At 39.6% G+C, this 25051-nt stretch overlaps 2 protein-coding genes across 4 annotated transcripts in view; one reads left to right on the top strand and one right to left on the bottom strand.

Moving 5' to 3' along the window:
- The first annotated feature begins 2930 nt into the window (after nt 1-2930).
- The window catches only part of LSMT-L (Rubisco methyltransferase family protein), an 87005-nt gene continuing 64884 nt past the window's right edge, over nt 2931-25051 (top strand). The window contains exon 1 of one of the 3 annotated variants that reach the window (XM_089431964.1): nt 2931-3766. In XM_089431964.1, the coding sequence (XP_089288090.1) occupies nt 3267-3766 (500 nt within the window). In that variant the 5' untranslated portion in view covers nt 2931-3266. The remainder of the gene's footprint in view (nt 3767-25051) is intronic. The other 2 variants (XM_089431963.1, XM_089431965.1) reach the window with 2 other exon arrangements.
- Nucleotides 4584-6367, bottom strand: LOC149164154 (uncharacterized). The gene is made up of 3 exons (XM_089432499.1): nt 6284-6367; nt 5781-6160; nt 4584-4603 (listed from the first exon to the last, which is right to left on the bottom strand). Exons 2-3 carry the CDS (start codon nt 6133-6135, stop codon nt 4584-4586), a joined length of 375 nt encoding a protein of 124 aa, XP_089288625.1. The 5' UTR covers nt 6136-6160; nt 6284-6367.

Genomic DNA, 25051 nt, shown 5'->3' with positions numbered 1-25051 from the left:
ACAAGTGAGCAAGCTAGCATTCTTTGTTGTAAAAAAGATTGCGACCCTATATAGCTTACAAAAGAGAATAATCATCAGTAGGAAATAATTTCAGAGCAAAAAGGCTGCAATCTCTTTGGTGAACAATTGATTACTCTATGTGAGATTTTCGATTTAGTCATTTGTAATGGTTTGACTAGATGGACAAAGTTTGGTAATTTTATTTGCACTACTTACAATGAAGAAAGTGTAATAGATTATGTATTTTGCTCGCATGGTTTGTGTGAGAAAATGGAGGAAGGAATTTTTGATTGGAGAACAACTTTGGGACTTAAAATCGGATCACAAACCAATTTATTTAAGTTTCTCTTGGATTGGGAAGAAGTAGGTAGGGTCAAAAACTCAGTGTGTTCAACAAAATCTCCCAAAAAGCATAAATCTTTTGACTCCAGAAAATTGTAATACCTTCAAAATAACGTTAGAGAGGCTTTTCGATAAGGAGAAAATTCCGATCCATGGCCTTCGTAGTCATAAATTAACACATTTAATTCAAAGTGCACTTGCAAAGTGCAAAAGAGCAAAAATTAAGAAGTCTGAAACAAATTGCTTTCTGGTTAATGCTTGGTTTGATGAGGAATGCAAAAAGCTAAGGGAAATGTGAAAAGAGTCAAGTAAGGATAACCTAAAGCTCAAAGCTTACAAGCAAATATTAAGAAAGATGCAAACTAAAAATAATATTAGAACTTCTAAATTGTTTGACTATGAAAGACAAATTTATGACCAAGATCCCAAGGTTGACCCTCCTCCCTTGGTCAACACTGATACTAAATTCTTCATGATGCAAGAGGTAGAGATTGACATCAATAATTTGGGTGTTGGAAAAGCAAAAAGACTTACCTGAACTCCAAGCAGAGTATCTAAAGCGGGGTTTAAAAATTCTTACACATTACATTACAAATTTTTTCAACAACATCATCCAATAGGGGTTCCCCATAGATTGGACAACTAGTATGACAATACCTCTTTTCATAAGTGGTGACGTGAATACTCCCTCCAATTATAAGACCATAATGATAAACCCCTTGTTTGCAAAGTTATTTGGAAGCATGTTAGAACATAAAATCACCAAGTGGGCAGAAGAAAGAGATAAACATGCTAAAGGGAAAGCAAGTTTTGAACCTAAACATTCCACAGTTGATCATGGTATAGCTTTAAGGCACATCATTGAAAATGTTTGGCAGAAAAAGGAAAAAGGCTTGTGTTGCTTTGTTGATTTTAGAAAAGCATTTGACACAGTTCCTAGAGAGAAGCTTTAGCACAAAATGGAGGAACTTGGGGTTCCTAAGCATTTGAGAGCAACTGTGCATAGGCTGTATGAAGATGCGAATGTCAAATTAGAACTTCAATAGACATTTATGAAAGTTTTAGAAGTGATATCGAGGTCAAGCAAGGCTGCCCATTATCTCCCACCCTTTTTGGTTTATATATCGACAAGCTTGAAGAGTGACTAAATTTACAAGGGGGTGACAATATCCATTTGGGCGAGTTTGTTATAAGGCTTCTTTTGTATGCATATGGCCTTATTATGATTGCTAAATTCGCTCTTGGTTTGCAAGAGCACTTACTTTCCCTTGAGTAATTTTATAGAAGGGTGGGGATGCAAGTCAATATTAGCAAAACAAAAGTAATGATTTTCTCTAACAAAAGGAAACATAACCAACATAAGTTCTACTTTGAAGGCAACACTCTCGAAGAAGTTGCGGATTAGAAATACCTCATAATTGACTTCAACATAAATATAATCTAGGACGATTGTAGAAAGAAAAGAACTTTGGGGGGTTGGAAAACATTTTATGTTTCTTAAAATAGGTGTAGAGAGGTAGAGTTATGGAATTAGAAAACCACTCAAACTCTTTTTGGGATTTTAGTGATTTCGGTGATTCACTACGGTTATAAATTGTGGGCCAGCAATACATCCAACATATAATGGAAACAAATTGAGAAAAATCAGAAGCACTTGATTACAAACAAATTCAAAATTAAAAGTGCAGTTGCTTATGCTATCTTGTTAAGTGAAACGAGGACTGCTCCTATTGAAGCAATTGCTATGGTGCGAGTCATAAGGTATTTAAAAGAATTTGAGCAAATGGAAGAGGGCAGATGGCCCAAGGTTGCCTTTAAGGACATATTTTGCAAAAGAGAGAATACATGGATGTGACAAAATAACAAATGGTTTAGAAAATGGGGTATTTGCTTGAACATGTGTCCCACAAACATTAAAGAAATAAAAAAATTTGTTATGGGTAAGTTCTACAAGCGTACTTGGGAGAAAAAAAAAGTACTATATTGACGACTTTAATCCCACTTATAATCATCAACAAAAAGCGTATGTAGGGGCCAATAGTCATTGGAGAGCCAAAATTCTTATTGTTGAATTAAGGACTAATTCTCATAAACTCCATTGTGAAATTGAGCGTTGGAAAAAGACAAAAGAAGTGTGGGAAGAAAGAGTATGTATATTTTGCTCTTTTGGAAAAATGGAAACAAAAAAGCATTTCGCTTTAGAATGCGAGGCCTTAAAAAACAACATGGAAAGTTATGCAGAAATTATGGCAGCTAGCTCTTGAGATAACTCATTCAACAAAAGGTTTGTGAAAAAGAGAGAATTTATTGTAAAGCTTTACATGAAAAAGGCTAAATACATGAATCAAATAGATAACCAGTGTATACCCTGGGCTATCTTTAGCCTTATGAATGTTAGAAATAATTTCTTATTCACTAATGTAAATGGCGTAAAGTTGAAATCAAAAATATTATCCCGAATGAAATGGGAAAATAATTAATATTAATTTTCGAGTGTCATTAGCATTAAGTTAAAATCAAAATATCGTCCCAAATTAAAAGAAAAAAAAATAAAGAAAAAATCGACGCTCTTGGATAGATAAGGTGCCTATGGCTACTGTCTCTCTTATTGCATCTTTGAATATACATAACGGATTGCTCGGTATCTTGGTGATTTTTCACAGATAGCAATGCAGCAAACTTGAATAACCGTGCTGCTACGAATTGGGTAAATGGTTTGAACATTTCAAAACCCCAGAAATTAATCAATCAATTCCCTCGTGTTTGGAAAAGAGCCTGAAAATTTTATCGAGCTGTTGGGACGACAGTGGATGCTTATCAAGCATGCACACAATTAATATTCTGCTGTTTACCTGGGCCTTCTATGCAAGAAATTCCCAGCAGGAGGTCTAGCAGTGAAAGCGAAGCAGCAATTAATAAAACCAATGGCTCTGTTGTCAACCTTGTTTCCCCCATACGAATGTCTTTCAAATCCCAATATTTTCACTTCATTTCGGCACCCCACATCATTGAAAACACCCATCAAGCTTTTCAGAACAAAAACTTTCTGTTTAAATTGCGTAAACACAGCGCCAAAAGTGCTGCCAACCCAGGAGGATATTCGGTATTTATGGCAATGGCTATCAGAGAAAGGAGGAATCTCGAGCTCTTCTTCTACATTGGTGAGGCCAGAGTTTGTGCCGGAAAGATTGGGGCTAGTGGCCCAGACAAATATTTCTCAGGGACAGGTGGTTTTGGAAATGCCCAAGAATTTATGGATAAGTATGGATACAGTCAGCGATTCTGAAATTGGGAAGCTGTGCCAGGGCTTGAGGCCTTGGGTGGCTATTTCTCTCTTCATTCTTAGAGAAAAATCAAGGTCTGATTCTCCATGGAGTCCTTATCTCCGTATTCTACCAGAGGTCTTGGATTCTCCAATGTTCTGGTAAGCCTGACCAGTTTTCATGTTTTGTGGGCTATTCTTACTGATCAGTTTGCTGTAAATTTTATTTCTACTAAATGAGAAAAGATTTGATCGAAGAATAATAAAATCCGAGGTTGATTTTCACAAGCATAGCCAATTCTTGATTAGAACTCAACTTCAGGAAGCTAAAAGGTAAGAAATCCCATTGGAACGTAATTTTATGTTGTTGTTTCAAAGAAAACCACTAGCAAACAATTTTACTGAGTGCCACAAGGATTTGTCACTGTCCCTAATCATCTAAGTGTCTCTAGGGACTCTTCAACGAAAGTGGGTGTAATGAGAATATATTTATGTTATAATAACAATATAAAAACAATAATTAATGAAGTGACACACCATAATGAAAAGAGACTTGACATAACTAGGGGTGGCAGGAGGGGGAGGGGTTATTCTTAATCTCGATGGAAAACAAGTAATAAAGCACTCCCGGGGGCTAGGTAAGAGGTCCAACAATCAAACTGAAATGTATGGCCTCTTGCTTGGGCTAAGCTTAGGCAAAGATCTAGAAGTCACCAAGATTGTAATATTGAGAGACTCAGGGGGAGGGGTTATTCTTAATCTCGATGGAAAACAAGTAATAAAGCACTCCCGGGGGCTAGGTAAGAGGTCCAACAATCAAACTGAAATGTATGGCCTCTTGCTTGGGCTAAGCTTAGGCAAAGATCTAGAAGTCACCAAGATTGTAATATTGAGAGACTCTCTTCTCATTACTTACCCAAGGACAATCATCTTAAACTCCTCCTTTATAGAATTATGGGTGCATCGGGTCATTTTCACCTTAAGTCCTCGTTTCATATCCTAATATCTCAAAATATGGAAGCTGATAAACAAGCTAATCTCACGTGCCTTTTAAAAATGGGCTAGATTGGCGTAAATGATTTGTCTAGATGGTGAAACATCCCATGAACTATATTAAGTTTATTCGAGCCCCTATGTTAGCCTTTATGAAAAGTTAAAAAAACATCATCAAAGCCCTTGACCAAATTCCCCTCCTCTCAAGCACTGACAACAACTATAGAGGTCATGGTTTATGTGGATGGCAAATTATATGGGGTGGTGTGGCTTGTCGTGAGCATGCAAGCCTTGCATGGGAATGTTTCCCAATAACCTTGCATGCCTTAAGAATTGCATCAAGACGACATTGTATCCATTGATCAGATCTCGCACCAGAAGCATTGATGGGTTTAAGGTGGCAGGTTATTATGGAATTTAACGGTGAAAGGGTCTGTGCTACCTGTGGATTCTGGTTTAAATCCACGGGTTGCGTCTGGTCGACTTGTCATAGCCCTCCTTGGTGTCTCAATCTACAATGGTCCTCTGGTGGACTTGGGCCCCAATTAAGTTGCCCTAGTCCATGATGAAACCACCTGCCAATGATATATAATGTCCAATGCACCTCCTCACCTTCAGGTACAATAATTTATTAGTTCATCTAAGTGAAACAAACTTGTTAGTCAAGGGCACAATGAGACTTCATATGGGGTTTCCTTTCTAGACTTGGGGCTTTGAACCAATGTTGCACAAAGCGCGATCGGGATTTAATCGGCGCCGGGAAAAAAGCGGAAAAAATCGACAAAAGCGGGAAAAAAGCGTTTGGCACAAAAATATTCATTTTTTTTCAATTTTTTTAATATCTAAACCATCTACAACATAAAATAAATACATTGACACATAAATATGATAAAAAAACTAATATATAAGATGTTTAATATCATTTCTAGCGCTAAAATCACACATAACATTGAATCATGTCCTGAATAGTAAGTCCTGAGTCCCAAGTCCAACTCAGCCTCAAAATATCAACAAAAAATATGATAATGTATCTCATCATGTCATAATGTCATATACAATAAAATGAAAGTCTAATCCTATTGATTTCCTCTGCCCCTCTTGCGAGAAAATGGCACAGCTTTCTCTTTCCCTCTAGATGTAGAAGCTGGTGCCTGTGCTGGTGGAAATGGTAGTGGAGTCTGACGTGCTCTAGAAGCTGAAGAACTAGTAGTAGCAGCTACAGGAGGCTTAGGTGGACGGAGACCACGTCCTCTACTGGTGGTAGTGGTAGCCCGGGTAGGCGGTGTCACCTCCTCCTCCTGCTCCTCCAACTCCTCCTCCTCCTGCTCCTGCTCCTGCTCCTCCTCCTGCTCCCCCTCCTCCTCCCCCTCATCCTGCACTAACCAATCCTCAGTGGGATCCATGAGAGGCCTCTCGGTCTCAACCCTCCATTCAGCAGTGGTGTCAATCCCATCCAATGAGATGGCTTCCGTATCAGGTGTCTTACTCTTCTCTAGTTGTCTCACCCACAATCGAAGATTGTAGTAGACATAGACCATGTCATTAAGTCTATGGGACTCCAACCTGTACAAAGTTCATGAAATAATAATTAATAATTAATATTATAAAAAAAATATTGTTTAAAACTTTAATGAATTCAAAAATTTATTTGGAAATTTGCAATATTTTAAATGTTTAAGTGTTAACCTATTGCGCTTCTTGTTGTGTATTTTTTCAAATACACTCCAATTGCGCTCACATCCCGAGGAGCTGCATGTTTGGCTGAGGATGCGTACGACAAGATTTTGCAAAAGGGGTACTCTGCCACCATACATCTTCCACCATGCGTCTACAACAAAATTACAAATAAAATTTTAAATAAACATAAGAAAAAAATGGAATTTGAAGAAACAATGAAATTTGAAAGTTGAAACAAAGTTACAAAGTACATACTACAAACTAAAAAATACCTGGCATTTTAATCGTCCTATCAATGACAGCCATCTCAAAGCCAAATGTGCCACCTGACAACTTATATTGCTCAATTTGTCTAGAGATCTCCATACGTTCTTCTGGAGATCTCACCATCTTCTGGACACAGGTTAATAATCCTTCCACGACCTCAACATCAAAATTAAACCCACATGCATAAGAAAATGCAGGGTTCAAGAAAAGCCCAGCAGCATGAATGGGACGATGGAGTGTGTTGTTCCATCGCTCATCAATGACTTCCCATAGAAGGAGTTGTCTCTGAAACCCATCATCTCCCTTATCATCATAGTAGGACCGAATGGCTCTTTGGCCCTGTCCATGGCTTCATACAAATAGCCCATTGCGGGCTTCTCACCATCAACCAACCGAAGAACCTTTACCAAAGGTTCTGTAACAGCGCACACCTCCTGCACTCCCGCCCAGAAGTCTTCCTGGTATGAAACTAGTCTGCAGACGGCCTCTCCTTCTGGTTTGCGGCTCATTGACGAAGCACGCCACTCCTCTGAAAGAAACATTCTCTTCAAATCCCACATAGAATTCAAGAGGGATTGAAGAGATATGAAACTCGTCGCAAACCGTGTAATGGCGGGGCGCACCAACTCTTTGTTGTTGGTGCATTTTCTCATCAAGCTAAGCACAGATGTGTGATTGTAAATAAATTTTGTGATGCTTTTTGATGAGTCAACAACCTCTTTGACAAAGGGAATTTTCCCTATGTCCTCTAACATCAAATCAATACAATGGGCAGCACAAGGTGTCCAAAATAAAGCAGGATGCCTGTCCATAAGCATTCTACCAGCAGCAACATAATTTGCAGCATTGTCCGTTATGACTTGGACAACATTTTCTGCACCCACCTCCAAAATAAACACATCCAACAAATCACATAAAGTTCTTGCATCTTTGATTTGATGAGTTGCATCAACAGATTTGATAAACATAGTCCCCTTGGGACAACTAACCAAGAAGTTTATAAGGGTTCTCCCCTTTTGGTCAGTCCAACCATCTGACATAACAGTGCATCCTGTTTGTGCCCATGATGCCCTAAAATCCTCCAATCTTTGGGTGCAGTCACGCTTTTCATCTTGAAGAAGCCGGCCTCTGAAATCATGAAGAGAAGGGATTTTGTACCCCGGGCCAACACTGGCAATAGCATCAACAGTAGGTTGGAAAAATGGATTACTCCTTACAATGCTGAAAGGAATATCACTCCAGAGGAGAAATTTTGTCATCAACTTGTCAGCTTGTTCTTTTTCAGTTCTTTTTAGCATTGAACCAATAGTTGGTTGTGAACCAGGTGTGGTTCGAGGAACAAAATATGATGATGCAGCTACCGGATTGACTGACGCTGCAGTAGAACCAGTGCCACTTGGCCCACTTCCTTCAACTGACCTTTTTAGTTGCCTTTTGAGTTCTTCTTTGGCATCTCTAGTGTGCTCTAATTCTCCCAATGCTCTCATGGCTTTTTGGATAATTTCAGCATTTGTATTTAGACAGGGCCCCACATCATGTCCAGGGATTTGTGCAAGGTGGAACTTCAACCTGTACAACCCCCCGAATATTTCCTTTCCACACAACTTGCAATACAAGTTTTGTCTATCATTCGGAGTTTTAGGGTCACCATATTCCCAGAAAGGATCCAATTTCCTTGGCATGTTTGTTTTTGAATTTTGAATTTGCAAACCTATGGAAAAATAAGGATTAGGAAATAGGAATTTAGGATTACATAATACAAATTACAATTTAGCATTTGCAAAATTACAAGTTAATTATTTCCAAAATCCCAATTTCTAAACCCAAGTTACCCAACCAAATGCCAATGGCAAATGCCAAAAAACAATGAAAATTCAAAAAAAATAAACAATGTTTAAAAAAAATGAGAAAATAAAAATAAAAAATTGGTTCTTATAGTCATAACAAATTACCCATCCCAAATCAATGAAAAATTTCAAAAAATTCTTTAAAAACAATGAAAACCAAAGTTTTTATAGAAGCAAAACCAAAAAAAATTAATCTACATACCTCTTTTATGGACAAATTGGTGATCTTGGCTTGGATTCCTCCTAAAAACGCTTGGATTCGCTCCCAAATCCGACGGAAACCCTTCAGCTCCTCTCCCTCACCTCTTCTCCTCCTCCTCCGCGCGGCGACAGCACAATGAATTAAAAAAAAATCGAATTTGCCATATAAAACCCCGCTGCCCGCGCCTCCCACGATTTTTACGCAAAAAATCGCGATTTTTTCGAAAAAATCGCGATATTTTCAAAAAATCGCGATTTTTTCGATAAAAATCGGTATAAAAAAAAGTGGCGATTTTTACGGATAAAAATCGCGATTTGATCGGGCAGAGGAAAAAATCGCGATTTTCCGATAAAATCGCGATTTTATCGCGATTTTAACAACACTGCTTTGAACTCAAAGTAGTGTTACCTCCCGAGGTAGGAGTGACTAATAAACAACCCTATTAGGTGTTCCCAATCCCTAAAGGGAAAGATAAGTACAAGGTACATCCTTCAATTGGTAGGTGTTCTGTGAATGATCATGAGATGGATGGGGACACAGGGGTTTCACGGCCACATGCCATGGGTTCAAGGGTCGCAATAATAAGGAATCTCCACATATTGGGTATATAGAGGTAGGAAGGAGCAATCATGGATACATGAGTTGCCCCGACCTTTGTTTTTCCACTCTTCATTGTTTGCCTTTTGCCTTTTTATGATTTTTCTTTGTATTACTGCTCGGGGCTCTAGGAAATAAGAGCATGTTGTGACAGAGATGCAACAACTATTACTCCTTTAAAGTGGGGCAGTTCATCGCCCACTAGCGGTTGGGACCTGCATGGGTTCCCTAATGATGTATGGGGCACTCAATGGCCCTAGGAACCTAGGTGATGGCCATAATGATAAGGGGTAGAGCTCATGTTTGGCTTTTTCCCACATGCTATATTGGATGTCCTGGACATCTTTTGCATTTATAATATTCTTTTCTTTTGTTTCTTGCTTGTGGCCATGATTATGCTTTTATCTTTCTTTTAGCTGCATCAACCTCTGGGGCAACAATTCCAGACTTGATTCGGACATGTGGATAAGGGGGGGGGTTGCCAATGCCTTGTGGACCCAGTGGTCATGTGGACTATTACAAACAAAGTTCGTACTGTGCAGTGATCTTCAAAATACTTGGAAGACGAAGATATCCATTGAGGATAGAAACGTATGTATTGACTAATGTATTAAAGAATTGATATAAGATGTGATTGTTGCAAATGAGGGCCTGCTTATATACCCAGTAAGGTGCCCCTTTATGAATGATCATGTCCTTAGGGATATGCCTCTTCTATAATAATCACTGATTAATCATTATTATGATTGTTATTATTATTTCTATTTACATTATTTTTATATAAATTATATTCATAACATTGCCTTCCTCTTCCCGGATGCGGGTGACATCACCGCCTATGCCGCGTGTTGAGGCAGTTAAGAGGCATGTGGCTTGTCACATGGGCCTCTGGCAGCCCGGACAAGCCACGCCATGCCAAACTGCTCGAACCTTAAATTCGCCGGAAGGCGATGCAATTGGTATTTTCGCAATGACTCGGGGGGATGGGAATGTCGTTTGGCTGTCTCGTCTGGAGCAGAGGAGCGTTGGAGGAATGTACAGGGAGTTGCAGGCGCCATTCAATGCGCTGCAACATACGAGGAGCAAGGCGGTTATTAAGGAGGCCATCCTTACCGCTCAGATGAATCACAAACCAGTCGAGTGGGTAATTGCTTGGGATTCTGACAATCCAGAGGAGTGGGTAATTGCTTGGGATTCTGGAGGTATTGCTGGAGAGGCAGGCCATAGCCATATGCCGAGGGAGAGACTTAGGATGTGCAGTCGCAGAGGCATGTCTCGAGGGCGCTCAGGCTCCCAGAGGCCTGAAATCTCTCCTTCGTCTTCACTTGAAATCACCTCTGAGCAAAACAGGCCTCCAGGCCGTAATGCCAGAGGCAATTGTTGGGGTATGCCGGAGTGTGGCCATGCGGAACATCCGGCCATTCGCTACAGAATTCCCTGTGCCTTTGCTAACAATACTCTCATAGTGTCTGTTACTGTGGAGCATTGCAGCAGTGTTCGGGGGCGCATGGACACGGTGACAGTTCCGCGGGTCGATATGGAGACTCCCACTGTGGATTTCACGCGCCCGGTCCAGAAGGATGAAGCTGGCCCCAGCGAACCTGTTCGCAGAAGCTCGAGTCCGGGTAGGGAGCCTGTGCAACGAAGCTCAGACAAGGGCAAGGGAGCTGCGGAAAATCTCAAGGGACCTGCTTCTGATGAGCCGCATTCCACGGATGAAGATTAGCGCTGCACTCGCCAAGTCTGGGAAGCAAGGGATGAATTCCTCTGACCTTTTCATTTTCAGTTCTTTGCATTTCTGTCATCTAGCTCAGGACGGTAATCTCTGTCCATATCGCCATAGTTTCAGTCCACGCGTCGTCCATCATGTTCACCATGTTGTCCATCATCCACCGTGTCATCTCTGGAACTCTTCGTGTCGGTCACAGCATGTTACGTGTCGGTCTCAGTTTGTTATGTGTCGCTCCTCTCAGCATGGAAGTAATGTATATGATCTTCGTTGAAGAAACAGGGCTTTGGCCTAGCTGTAATTTTTGTAACACTTTTGACTTTTTTGTAATATAAATAGATCAGTTTTACGGAGAAAAAAAAAAAAAAAAACATTGCCTTCCTCTTCAAAAAGCTTTGTTCTCAAAGCTTATTGCTAATAAGATGTGTCATCTATTTCTTTGTCTTGAAATCTATTTGTATCTTTTGTAGTTCTTTGAGTTGTTATCTTCGTTAATACATGATGATAGGATCATATGAGTGATAGACAAAATTGTCGCACAGAGAAGGGATCTGACCATCCTAAATCAATCTTATGTGGAATCTTTCGGTTATTGGAAACTTGTGAGGAATTGTTATCAATAAACTGAATTGTGCAAACTTTAGTATTCTTCGGAACATAAGTTTGTTGTTTATGTTCTGAGTGATACAGATACGTAAATTAATTGGGATGTCTGCTCTTGTAACTTGGATGTGAGCGAGTATGACCTTACATTAAAACCTTTTAATACACTTTTAGCTACCTTTCAAAAATTAATGGAGTAGTGATGGTACGATCCCGTTTTATAGCTTAGTTGTAAAAGGATGACACCACTGCACAAGTGGTCAAAATATATTAGCGACTGTATGAGAAAAAACAATATGGACAATTGTAGAGGATACAGTGCAATTCTGCAGCATATGATATGACTATGTTTCTAGTTTGTGCGGTGACTGTATGTTGTACAGACACAACATGTACGGAATTTCTGTACGAATGGAGCAGTTACTTTTCCAGAGAGTCGAAAATGGCTCTGATACCAAAGTTGCGAACAAAGTTCGTACTATGCTGTAATCTTCAAAATACTTGGAAGACAAAGACATCCATTGAGAACAAAAACATATATATTGAATAATGTATAAAAGAATTGATATGAGATGTGCGATTGTTGCAAATGAGTGTTTGATTCTATACCTAGGCAGGTGCCCCTTTATGAATGATCATGTCCTTAGGAACATGCCTCTTCTGTAATAATCACTAATTAATGATCACTAATTAATCATTATTATGACTGTTATTATTATTTATATTTACATTATTTTTATATAAATTATATTCATAACATGGAGTCAGAGAGGGGAGATGATGAAGTAAGGCTTGTAATGTGTGGAGGGGGGTGAAAAATGTGTAAAGGGAAAGCGAGACCACACTACCAAAATTGGGGTTTCCCAAGCAGTGCCCTTCCTAGAGCCTTAGGTCAATAGGGTGGATCCCACGAGACTAGGATTAAGGATTAAACCCCTTATTTAAGGTAAGGAACAAAACCTTAGTCAAAACCCTTCCTCCTTTCAGGTCATCCAATAATCCATACCCAAAATGCCCAAGAAAAACAAGCATAAGCACCAGATTGCATAATGAAAAACATACCTTCTGGGTTGGATTGCCTACCTTTAAACATATGTTCTCAACAGATGGGTGAGGGGACATATGACTGCTAAGGGGAGTAAAGATCAAATTGTGCAATACATCGACTACATCAGAGGTTGTCAGGGGCTGCCAACTGTCGTTGCTACGGGGAGCGAAGATCAAATAGTGCAATACATCGACTACATCAAAGGCTGTTAGGGGCTGCCAACTGTTGACTGATATTACTCCTATAGGGTCACCCACTTTTGGTGATCCGAATGGAAAATGGCATCAACCCATGGTATTCATCCACCCATGGAATTTACCCATGGTATTGTAAGTGTCATCCACCCATGGTATTGTAAGTGACATCCACCCATGGTATTTGCCAATGGTATTGTGACATCCACCCATGGTATTCGTTCACTCATGGAATTGACCCGTGGTATTGTAACTGAAAAATACTATAAGTAACAAGTCGCATTTTGTAAAAGGATAGTTTGTCCGCCACAATGTAGTTTTTACGGTTATTCTCCGTTTTAATAAAAAAAATCTTTGTGGTTTTTCTTATTGGGCATTCTCCTCTTTTTTCTGGCATTTCAATTTTTCAGATCTTGGGGGTCTCTCTCCAAGATCCGGATCAATGGTATCAGAGCAGGTTATGATTCCATGGGAATTGAGGGTTTGATGCATATTTCAATTTCAAATTTTGCAACAATATTCAACAAACTTTAGGGATGTGCTACGTCCTCCACAGAGCATTTTCTTGGGCCAAGCGGGAATAATTTTTATTTTTCATTTTTTTGCAAGAATGTTTTTGGGCAGCGAGTTTGCAGATCAGATCTGAAAATTTTGGTGAAAAATTTACAAAAAAAAATAACAGATCTGGATTCCTTACGAAAAATACCCAAATTAAAAAAAAAAATCGGCCGAATCGGAGTCCGGATGAGGGAGATATCGCTGATTTAAAATCAGCTATGTTGCAGAAATGTTTCTGACGACAATTCGTGGACGACGACTCTCCTATCTTTTTTTTTTGCAATTTTGGTGCAGAATTTCATAAAAGTGATTGTAGATCTGAGCTCCTCTTGAAAAATCGCTCAATTTAAAAAAAAAAAAGAGTCGAATCGGAGTTCGGATGTGGGAGATATCGCTGATTTAAAATCAACTATTTTTTCAGAACTTTTGTGATGACAGAAAAGTTGCAGCGCGAATATGAGATTCTAGAGTGTCCAGATAAGGATTTCCAACACATGGGAAGATGCAAAATGGTCCTTCTGTTTCCAAAAACAGGTTATAATAAATATTCTGAGTTATATTGACCGATTTATGTCCATTTTAACTCTGGAGCAGCATTCGGAGCAGGTTCCTTTTAGAGACGTGCCCTCCCATCCTGCTTTAGTAGGCACCTGCTTCACATTCATCAGTTTCAGTATAACAGCATTCGGCTTGGGTTCTTTGGAGACGTGCCCTACCACCCCAGGCTATGTAGGCATCTGCTACTTCATCAACAACCAACATCACGGTTATGGGTCAACCACACAAAATCCTTGTCATCGAAGTCCATTGGCTAGTCCGCACACTGTTGGTATCACAATTGGTCACAAGCATTACAGGGTATTTCTATCTTTGGATCTTCGTTTGTCATGGTTATGGGTCATCAACAAACCCACACTTCATCGAAGTCCATTTGCTAGGCCGCACACTGTCAATATCACAGTTGGTCACAAGCATTACAGGGTATCTCTATCCTCGGATCTTCGTTTATCATGGTTATAGGTCATCAAAAAATTCACACTTCATCGAAGTCTATTTGCTAGGCCGCACACTGTTAGTATCACAGTTGGTCACAAGAATTATAGGGTATCTCTATCCTCGGATTTTTGTTCGTCATGGTTATGGGTTAACCACATAAAACCCTTCTCTTTAGTGGCTGTTCATATTCAACAAAGGCTTCGCAGGAGGAAACTTCACGCAATGGGGACCATTGCTTCTTAAGGAGGGAGGAATGATCCGAATGGGAAATGGCATCAACCCATGGTATTCATCCACCCATGGAATTTACCCATGGTATTGTAAGTGGCATCCACCCATGGTATTTACCCACCCATGGTATTGTAAGTGACATCCATCCATGGTATTCATTCACCCATGGTATTTGCCTATGGTATTGTGATATTCACCCATGGAATTGACCCGTGGTATTGTAACTGAAAAATACTATAAGTAACAAGTCACATTTTGTAAAAGGACAGTTTGTTCGTCACAATGTAGTTTTTACAGTTATTCTCTGCTTTAATAAAAAAATTCTTTGTGGTTTTTCTTATTGGGCATTCTCCTATTTTTCTTCTGGCATTCCAATTTTTTAGATCTTGGGGGCCTCTCCCCAAGATCCAGATCATTTGGTGGGCAATTGGGAGTAAATGCCTTCCAATAAACACCTAGAGTTAGGGCACTTAATGGGAAATTAGGGCTAAAAACATGCATGAACAACAAACAAGGATGACATCAACCCTAAATAAAAAGGATCAACCATGTACGATGCTAGATTTTGCTTTTATGTGATTTATTGATGCAATTCCTAATTTATGAGCCAAAATCATCTAACTCATTCACTTTTATGCAAATTTCTACCCTAAAACCGTAGTGATTAACCCTAGACGTTTAGGAACAAGGAAAGGAAGAGGAAAATTAATACATTCTATGGATGATCAACACAATAGCATCCACATTTAAAATTCATTAATGCAAGAAAAGGTTTTGATCGAGTAAGGGGGGATGACTAGGGCATCCACATTGAAAACTCTTTAGTATTTTTTCTTGTGAGGGAAGAAATTAAATATAAGGAATGTAGAACCAAAGTTTCCTTATAGGTTTCAAGAGAACAATTTGCATAATATAATAGAGCAAGATTTCAAAACAGCATTAGCATTTAGCCACGACACACAATAAAAACCCTACTAGCACAAATACAATATGCAAAATATAGAAGATAAAGCATGAAACTTACAAAATTCTCCAAGAAACTTTTATTTCAATCCTAAGAAAACACCTCCATACGAAAGACCATCTCCAAGAGAATTCACACCAGTAAAAAGATCACTTTTGCCCAAGTAGCGAAAAATGACTAGTTCACACTCTTTGCTAGAGAAGAGTGATCAAATGTGTGATGATCAAATGAAATGAGGGAGAGCCTCTATTTATATGAGACTTAGAACCCTCATTTTTTATAATAATACAAGTAAAAGCCCTACTTACAAGTTTACTGTTCAATAAATATGAGGTTACAAGACAACCTTATAGCTCAAAAACATAACAAATAACGCCAAAAATGCCCACATGTGTGGGAGAAGCTGCCTCCACTATGACATCATCCTCCAAAGGAGCTCTAAATGCCACAAGTGTCAAGTGGGCTAATGAGTGCTCCATACTCCAAAATGGTAGCTCTACGTCCATGCATATGCTTCCAAAGTGCCTCCATACCAAGATGTCATCACCAAAATGCCCTCTAAAGGGCAAGAGGGATGATGTGGCACTAATCTACTCAAGCGTTGAGGTCAAATAGTGATGTGCAAGCCATGCCTTGTCATCTCAAAGATAACCATCATTATCTGAGCTCCGGAACAAGCAACACCCATCAAACAGTGGCAAGGCCAGCTTAGGGGCGTCTTGGGTCCATCTGGGCACATCATCAATATCCCTAAGATTAAGCTTCAATGGGTCATCATTTTAGCATCTGGGGGTACCTCGAAGTGTTAAGTACCACGTGGAATCGTCACATGATCCTATGCTCCGCTCTAGGTGGGAAACGCTGCATTAACAAGGTCATATATGCTCTCCGGAATAGATAAAACCACCTTTGGTATGCTGCTGAATGGCATGATAATCATCTCTCCAAAGGCCTCTACTGCTGTGATGACGCCACCTAACAAAACCTTACTCAAAATAAAGTGAAATCACCAATCATTAGGGACAATAACCATAAATGCATCATAGTGGACCATACCTAATGCTTGGGGCATAGTAATACTTCACACAAAGCTCACCTTCAAATGTCTAACTAGATCAAGTCCTATAAACTAGTTACCTCCTTATGTTAGGGATGATTAGGTGGATAACCCTATTAGGTGTTAGCAACCCTCAAGGGGAAGTTACAAGTCCCAAGTGAGCCCATCAATCCATAGGTGAGTGTGAAAAATGGTGGTTATGGAGTGGGAATGACTTCAGGGTAGGAACCATAGCCAAATGACCAACACATGGAGGTCCAACATCTTAGGTGTATAGAAGTGAGGAGAGAGAAATCGTGGAGGCATGAATTACAACTTTCCTCGACGTGCTTTTTCCACCCCTTTTGTGCACCTTTTTCTTCTTTATGATTTGCTTTGATTTAGGTGTATAGCTTAGGAGCCAAAACTTCTTTTTAAAATTTTCATCGCCCCTTTAAGATGAGTCTGTTTATTTCTCATCAATGTTGGGACAATACAAGGGTTCCTTTTATATATGAAGTATCATGTGCTTGAGGAACTGGGTGATGAATAATGAGGGGGGTAGAGCTTGCTACCTCTCTGTCAGTGGGGGTACATAGACCTTTTCAGTGCATAGTTCACCACCATTGTAAGCCCAATGTCACAAGTCAAAGCCATGTAAAAACTATGCAAAGACCTATATTAGGTCTCCTAGACGGGTGTCTTGTCAATTCGAGTCTATATTTATTGTGATTTGTCAGACCATGTCTTGTCCCTTGAAAGCTTCATCTAGGTGATCTCATTCCTGACTAGATTGGAGGACATTGGGAGGCTTTGTTACCGATCAAACTAGTAGGGGACCTAAAAGGGATTCCTAAAAGGTCAACTGCTAGGCCAAGGGCAACAAATGGAGACTTAGCCCACTGTCACCTCAGCTAAGGCTCCCTACTCTTTACGGATTTTCATTGATGGGAGGAGACCCAGTATATGGAAAGTCACTTATGAAGGATAGATCAACAAATCAGTGTGAAGTGACCTTAATGATCCCTTTCCTAGAAGGAAGTTAGGAGTGGCACTTGCTTGCTTTTTAAGCAAGGTACCATGTCTTCTAGGAGAACGATGTGAGTATTTGAGGGTTAGGTTAAGGGAATGTGGCTTCTAAAGGAGTTCCCTAATCCCTAAAATCCTTATTGAACTTGGTTTCCCAAATGGTTCTTGAAAAATTGACTTTTCAAAGGTGCAGGGCCATAAGGGACCAAGCGGACCCAGCCTAGGTTAGGAGGACAAAGTTTAACAACCAATGATGAGCTTGACCTAGACAAGGAAGGGGAAAGGATCAAACAAGAGCTTACGCTTGATGGTGACAAATTGATCCTATGAGGTACTAGCTTAGGGGACACCAAGGGAAAGTTTGATCTAAAATCTAGGGCTTCAGATATCTCACAATCCCACCGTCAAAATTTCTTCAAATTTGGAGGAGGCCTTGAGAACACACCAGCGTAGTAGAGGCAAGGAGGCAAGTCCTAGAGGAGAAGGGGAAAGGTGAAGAAAAAATGTTCTTTGAGTGACCACCTCTTGGTAGATCAGTGCCTTATCCCTTTGGGAGAATGGAGTTTAGGAGAATGATGAATAAGGACTTTGTTTCTTGGTCAAGGAGGCCTCAAGGACTACTTCGCTTAGCCTCTAGGGCAAGGGGAAATTAACCTTAAATCTTTATACTTCGATGTACAAAAAGAGATGGCTTATCAAGATAAATTCAATAGTAGAATTATCCCTAGGAAATTTCATTCAACATACATGGTCCATACATTGAGAGATGCTATATAGAAACAAACTTCCACAATTAATCAATAAGGCATGTAGGAATTAGCCCTAAGATAGCGAAAATCCCATTTTAATGTATATGACAGTAAAACAAGAATAACATTAAATGTGTGTACTTACATGTAAGAGAACATATCCAACCATCAACAATTTTACAATAGAGAAGCTCCAAGATAAGATAAACCCAATCCAAACATCAAAATTCATCCATGCTACAATTCATCCTCCAAGAAAAAGTGCAAAATTCTCAAGAGAGAAGAATGATCCAATCCAAAGTGATGATGAGAAATGAACTCATCTCACTTGTATTTATACACCAATTAGGAGTTCGAATTAGTCTTCTAAGCCTACATAAACCTCAAAATAAAATAATGTGCAAATAACCTAACTTTTGGTGACAAGCCCACTAAACTAGTCATAAATGAACTAATAAGCCTCTCAAGAGGTTAAATGATAAACAATACATGTCGTAGGGCCCTCCAAGAGGCTTGATGAGGTCCATAGGTGCCATAATGAAGAATAGGACCCTAAAAAGTGATGGACAAGGGGGTAGCCCCTTGTTCTCTAAACAATAAACATGTGGTGCTCCCAGTGGGTATGGGGGCACAATAATAACCTCATGGGTTTCCAAATGAGTCGAAGATGCCTGTAGACCATTTGTAAGGGCTCAGATGATGGAATAAATGATGCCACATCAGTGTACAAGTCCTGGGTCCCCTACCAAGTGTATAGTGCAACTATGGGGGCTGGTTGGGCATGGTGTACCAAGTGCATCTTCCTCGTCCAATAGTTGGATCTCGAGCAATCTCTGAACATCTCTAGGGAGCCATGGAGTGCTGTCTATTGCTGTGTAGGCCCGTGGCTCTCTACTCACACCCTACATGTGCCAATGTAGCCTGTCTGAAGGGTTAGGACCCTGTATAGGGAGACCAAACCCAAAATGTAGATCATCTGCAATCCTGGATAAGATCCAATGCGTCCCTGTACCTTCCAGCATATCAAGTCATCAAAGTAATCAAGTAAGAGAGTTTACACATCATGGAAAATCAATGGGCACTTCATAATGGCATGCCCTTCCATAGTGGGCTTTGGCATGTACCAATGTCTCCAAGCTCCAAAAGGGGTTAACCAATTATCCTATTAGGTGGTTTCCACTTCTAAAGGGGGTAATATGCTCATAGTACATCCATCAGATGGTGGTGGTATGTGACATAATGATGAAATGGAGTAGGGGGCAAAGGGGAACAACTTGGGGCACATCCCATGGGACAAGGGTAGCTAGTAAAAGGGAAGCCCACACTTGTGTAAATAATGTATAGGAGGGAGTAATCGTGGTACATGAGTTACCCCGACCTTATTTTTGCACCCTTTTTCAAATGCCTTTTGCCTTTTATGATTTTCTTTGGTTAAGTGCTAGGGGCTCAAGGGATGACACGATGATATGCAAAGTATAGCAGTGGATACCGCCTATTAAGGTGGGGCAGTTCATCGCCCACCTAGGGTTGGGATGGGTTCCTAAGTGATAAAGGAGACTCATCAAAGGTCCATAGGAACCAGGGTGATGACCATGAAAGGGGAAGAGCTCATGCAATGGCTTTTGCCCATGTGCTAAATATATTTGTCCCGACCATCTTTTGCATTTTGTGGTACAATTTCCTGTTAAATGTGGGCATTTGTGCTTTTTCTTCTTTCTTTTATCTGCACCAACCTCTGAGGCATTGTTTCAAGCCCGACCCAGATGTGGGGCAAAGGGAGGGGTTGGTTGACCCTATGTGGACCCAGGTGGGAAAAATGATGGAAGGGAGTATAATAAGTGGAACAAGGGATGATATGTATGAATCGGAGAGCAGGACCACGCATCCAAAATCGGGGTTTCCCATGAACTATCATCACAAAAACCCAAAGGTCAGTAAAAGAGATCCCACCAGATTAGAATCAAAGGTTAACACCGCGAAAGAGATCAAGGGGACAAGAGCTCAAACCTAGCCCACTCTTTCCGCCGAATCCCCCCATTAGTCCCTGCCTAATAATCTCCATAATAAGCAAACTGAAATACTCAATTACCAAATGGCAAGACATACCTTTAGGCTTGGGGGGCCCACCTTCAAGCATATGATCATAATAGATGGGTGAGGGAACACATCGCTTGGTCATGTGGTGGAGAAATGGCACAACGAGCTAGTTGGGGCTACAAGGGGCTGCCAGCCGAGGACCATCATGGAGATTTTTTTTTCTCGTGGGGATATCACCCACAAAATGGTGGGTAACAGGTTTCTCATGAGGACTCATGGTTTTATGGGAGCCTACTTTTTGTATCATTGGTGTATCATTAGGGGAATTTTGAGTCAAAAAACGAGTATTGAAACAAAAAATGCACTAACAAAATTAACTTTAAAAGAACCAATAGGATTCAAGATGATGATGTCATCCTTAGGGGTAAACATTTTGGAGGGAAAAGAAGACAACTAAATTTTTTAATTGCTTCTTTTGGCTTATCTCCTTGTAGGTTTACTCAAATGTCAAGTGTAGACACCCGTTGGATGCGGAATTAAATTCCACATCCAACAAGTGCACACTTGCAAACTTCTGAGTAGACTTGCGTTGAAAAAAAATTGAAACAACATTTTTTTCATGCATTTTCAATTTTTTTGATGTGGGTCTACTCAGAAGTGTGCAAAGTGTGTACTTGTCAACACGCTTCTCCCATCAACCTCCAAAACTATAAAAAACCCAAAATTCCTCTTTTCCTTTGTTTATAAAGAAATCTAAGGAAAACATTGAAAATATTAGTTTATAGCATTAAATTCATTGCATCTTTCATTTTTAGACTAGCCTAAATTAAGGTTTTAGGCCTAAATTTTACATCTTAAAACCCTAAGTGACAAATGAGCCCCCTAAGATTGTGCATCTAAAGTTTACTTATCTTTCTTTGGGTTGCCTTTATCATTTATGTAAATCTGGAAATTGAATATAACAAGATAGAAATCAGATTTACATAGACCCTAAGTCTAGGTTTAAGCATAATTTTAAAAACCGGAATCTGTCACCTATCTAACCGTGATTCGAATCGGAACCAGATCAAATCGGATTGAATCAGATTCAATAAACTGGAAGTGGAAAAAACACATAACCAATGAGACTCTAAATGACCTTCTGAGTCCAAAAACAATGCTACAACTCAAGCTACTAGGCCACTAGCCTACCACAAATCATTGATCGACATGATCACTCATTAAACTCATCACCACTACTACACATGGGATCATCACCAGGAGCTACATAAACATCATCTAATTCGGAGTTTGAGGACTCCTGGAACTCCTCCCCAACCTCAATAGCAGTACTAGTAGTAGCATGAGCAACAACACTTGGCCTAGCAGAACTAGAAGCACGAGTTCACAAGCTGCACGACTATTTCTTCCCTCACAAGTCACCATGTGTCATACTTGGTCTTGTTGGTTCACTTCCTTCAGCTCTTGGTTCAACTACCAGATTTGGATTGGGATCAACACCCACAACTCCATTAGACAGGTCCAAACTAGCTCCAAGATGACAACAAAAACTCCAAACTTGTTATTGCTACTACAAAACTCAATGTTGTTGTAGAATTGTCCAAGATCTCATATGCACACAAACACTAGAAATCAAATGTGTGAGGTAAATAGGAGGTTAGGCATCATTTTATAAGCTTAGGGGGCCAGATTTAGAAGGGAACCTACCATGGTTTGCCAAAACCCACCTCCAAAAACCACCTGGGAGTCCCATTCACATGCCCAACCATGTGGCTTCCTAACCGGCCGATTTTTTACAAAATTGGTCGGTCATGTACCAAACCGGCCAATTTGGTACCCAATTGTTTCTACCCAACCAACCAATCAGATTTGTTGGGCCATTTTGATATCTCAGGGAGTTAATCGACCGGTTTGACTGATTTTCGGTTCGACTGGACCGATTTTTAAAACTAGGGGTTTAACACATCTAAAGAATATCTAACATAGACTTGGTACTAGTTTCATAAGCTAGAAGGTTGTTGTCAAGTTTTATCCTATTCTCTAGTTGTGAATTTATTTTTAAGTTCGTATCACTTGCATATATCTCACTTAAGGATGTTCTTGATAAATTCAAAGAAGATCCCTACAGTGAATTTATCTTTGATTCAAGTTCTTTCTTATTGCATATAGACCTATATATTGTGGACTTGTTTCAAACAAATTGGGTTTTTATTTCATTGAATATCACAAAACTCTAACCCATAATCCACGATGTCTTGTTTCAAAGTTGATAATCTTTCTTGGGTTGAATTTTATCTAAGCTTCAAATCTGGAATTTTGCATAAACTAACTCATAAATAGATTTGGAGATCAAGGAAAAACCAAGTCTCACCTTGGACTTGCCCTCTAATAAGCACACAATTTATTTGCTCTCAAAATCATATCATCTAAGGTCATCTTGTCCAAATGATTACACCTCTTGTGGTTTCATTTGGCTTAGACTTGTTTCTATTCCTAGTTTATTTCTTCTAAGTTGTTATTAGAATGGGATGTTAATCATCATATTGCAAATCTAAAATATCTTTATTGCATGCTTTATAAATAAGATTTGGTACTAAGAGACTAGTTTCTAACTCATTAAATATCCAAGTGGATCATTGTGGTTTATGCTTTTTATTTGAATCACTTATTTGTTGGAATCCTCAAAACCTACATATTATAAATCTTAGGTCACATTGATTAAATCACAAATTGAGATTTACTTAGGCCTTCTCTATAATAGAATGTGTATCAAGGGATACTCCCCTTGGCCTTTGAGAACCAGCCAAAAGTGAAGGGAAAGTTCTATTGAGGTGATCATGATACAACTCCAATTTGTCACCCCAAGTTGGCATTTGTGGCGGCCTTCCACTTGGATGCTAGATATGTGGTAACAAGGTACATGGGCATGAGACCCATATTCGCAAGTTGAAGAAGACCCTTTATGGGTTGAAGTAGGAAACACATGCATGCTACTATAGGATTGATGAATATTCTTTAGCTTTGGGTTTCACTAAAATAGATGGAAATTCCAATCTTACTATTTTGTTAATGATTTTAATTTTGTGTAATTTAGCCTCGTATGTAAATGATCTTATACAGGAAGTTCTAAGAAATTCATAGTTGTTCGATTCTTAGTACCTCACAAATTGTATGGTATAGTGCCATCAATGTTAGCGAGGAGCAGAGGAGACCTAGGAGCACACAGTGAAGGCATGTGTGACAAGTGTGCAAATCCATACCACAACAAGGCAACACTCCTCCAAAAGACTTGTGTACAGTAATATAACAATTTCATAAAACCCCCCTTCTAAAATTCCGTACAATAGTAATGAGGGTCAAGAGGATTTATGGAGGAGAGAGAGATAGAGGTTGCATGCATGCATCATCCTCATTCCTTTATTTAGCAATTAAGCTCTATTTCTGGTTTTGGTTTAGTTACAATTTACTTGGATTAAGTTTCTAATCTAAGTTTGCATGTGTCTGTTAGGTAAGGTGCATGCAACTTAGCAAAGTTTAGTGAAGTGCATACTAGTGGAAGTACCAAGTGATCTTTAACACTCTTTACATCCTATTGTCGCTTAGACTGTACATGCATTGAGACAACGATTTCAGGTTGGGGGTTGTCACTTTGATCCCTGCCCTCCCCATATTAATTTTAGTTAACAATTGTATGTTCTATGCTTAGCACAACTACTTCAATGTTCCTTTAGTAGCCCAATGATGATTTCAATTTAGTTTTCTAATAACAATCACATCAACCATAAATCATATTGACAATAATTTGTAGATAGAACATAAAATAAAATGCAAAAGACAAGCCAAGACAAGAGGATACCACATTTGGCGGATGCCAGGGAAAAACCCCAATGTGGGGAAAAACCCTTTGATCAATTCTTATTATTATATCAAAATATTCAACAGAGAGAGAGTACAAAAGGTATACAAAAGGTCAAAGTTGACTTGCCAAATCCAATTCAAAACAACCCTATCAAATCTGCAGTCAACTGTAGTCAAATTCAGCCCTAACCAGAAAGTCAAAGATGGTTAATGCAACAACAAATCTTCCTCTTTGGAGCTCAACTATACCCAATCAAACTCAGCCTGATAAGGTGGTCAAAATCAACCCAAAAGTGTCTTGAAAACTACGGTCAACCTTGTCAACTCTGCAGTCAACCTTGTCAACTCTGCAGTCAACCTTGTCAACTCTGCAGTCAGGTCTGCGGTCAAAGTGCCTAGAAATTCTATGTTCCTGTGCCAAATTGTATGGCGTGCAAAAAATGAAAATTTCCCACAAAAATCGCAGTCAAAGGATGAGTCAAAGTGCTCGGTCAACGTTGGTCAAACTCTTGCAACAATCTTGAAATTTGGCCCTGCAATTTGCCCAGAAAATTCGTCCTTCTGCCACACGTGTGAGAGAGAGAAGATCTGCGCAATAGCTGTACGAATCAATGAGAAAAGGAGAGAGAAGCACTTTGTGTGATGATGATGCCAAATGAGGTGAGAGGGCACTTGTATTTATACAAGTCGTTGACAGTGAAGAGTCACGTCCATTGGGCTTCATGATCCTAGTTGATGATGTGGCCGACTTGAACAATTTGCACATGTGTGGGCGTAAATTCAAAAACACACTTTTGCTTGTCCAAATTGGATGATCTTTATATCATTTTTG

Source organism: Pinus tabuliformis, chromosome 5_1 (genome assembly GCF_031772625.1).
Source record: "Pinus tabuliformis cultivar Carrire ecotype Pingquan chromosome 5_1, CPIR1, whole genome shotgun sequence".
NCBI classification, from domain to species: Eukaryota; Viridiplantae; Streptophyta; class Pinopsida; order Pinales; family Pinaceae; genus Pinus; species Pinus tabuliformis.
This window is presented reverse-complemented; position numbering and strand designations above follow the sequence as displayed.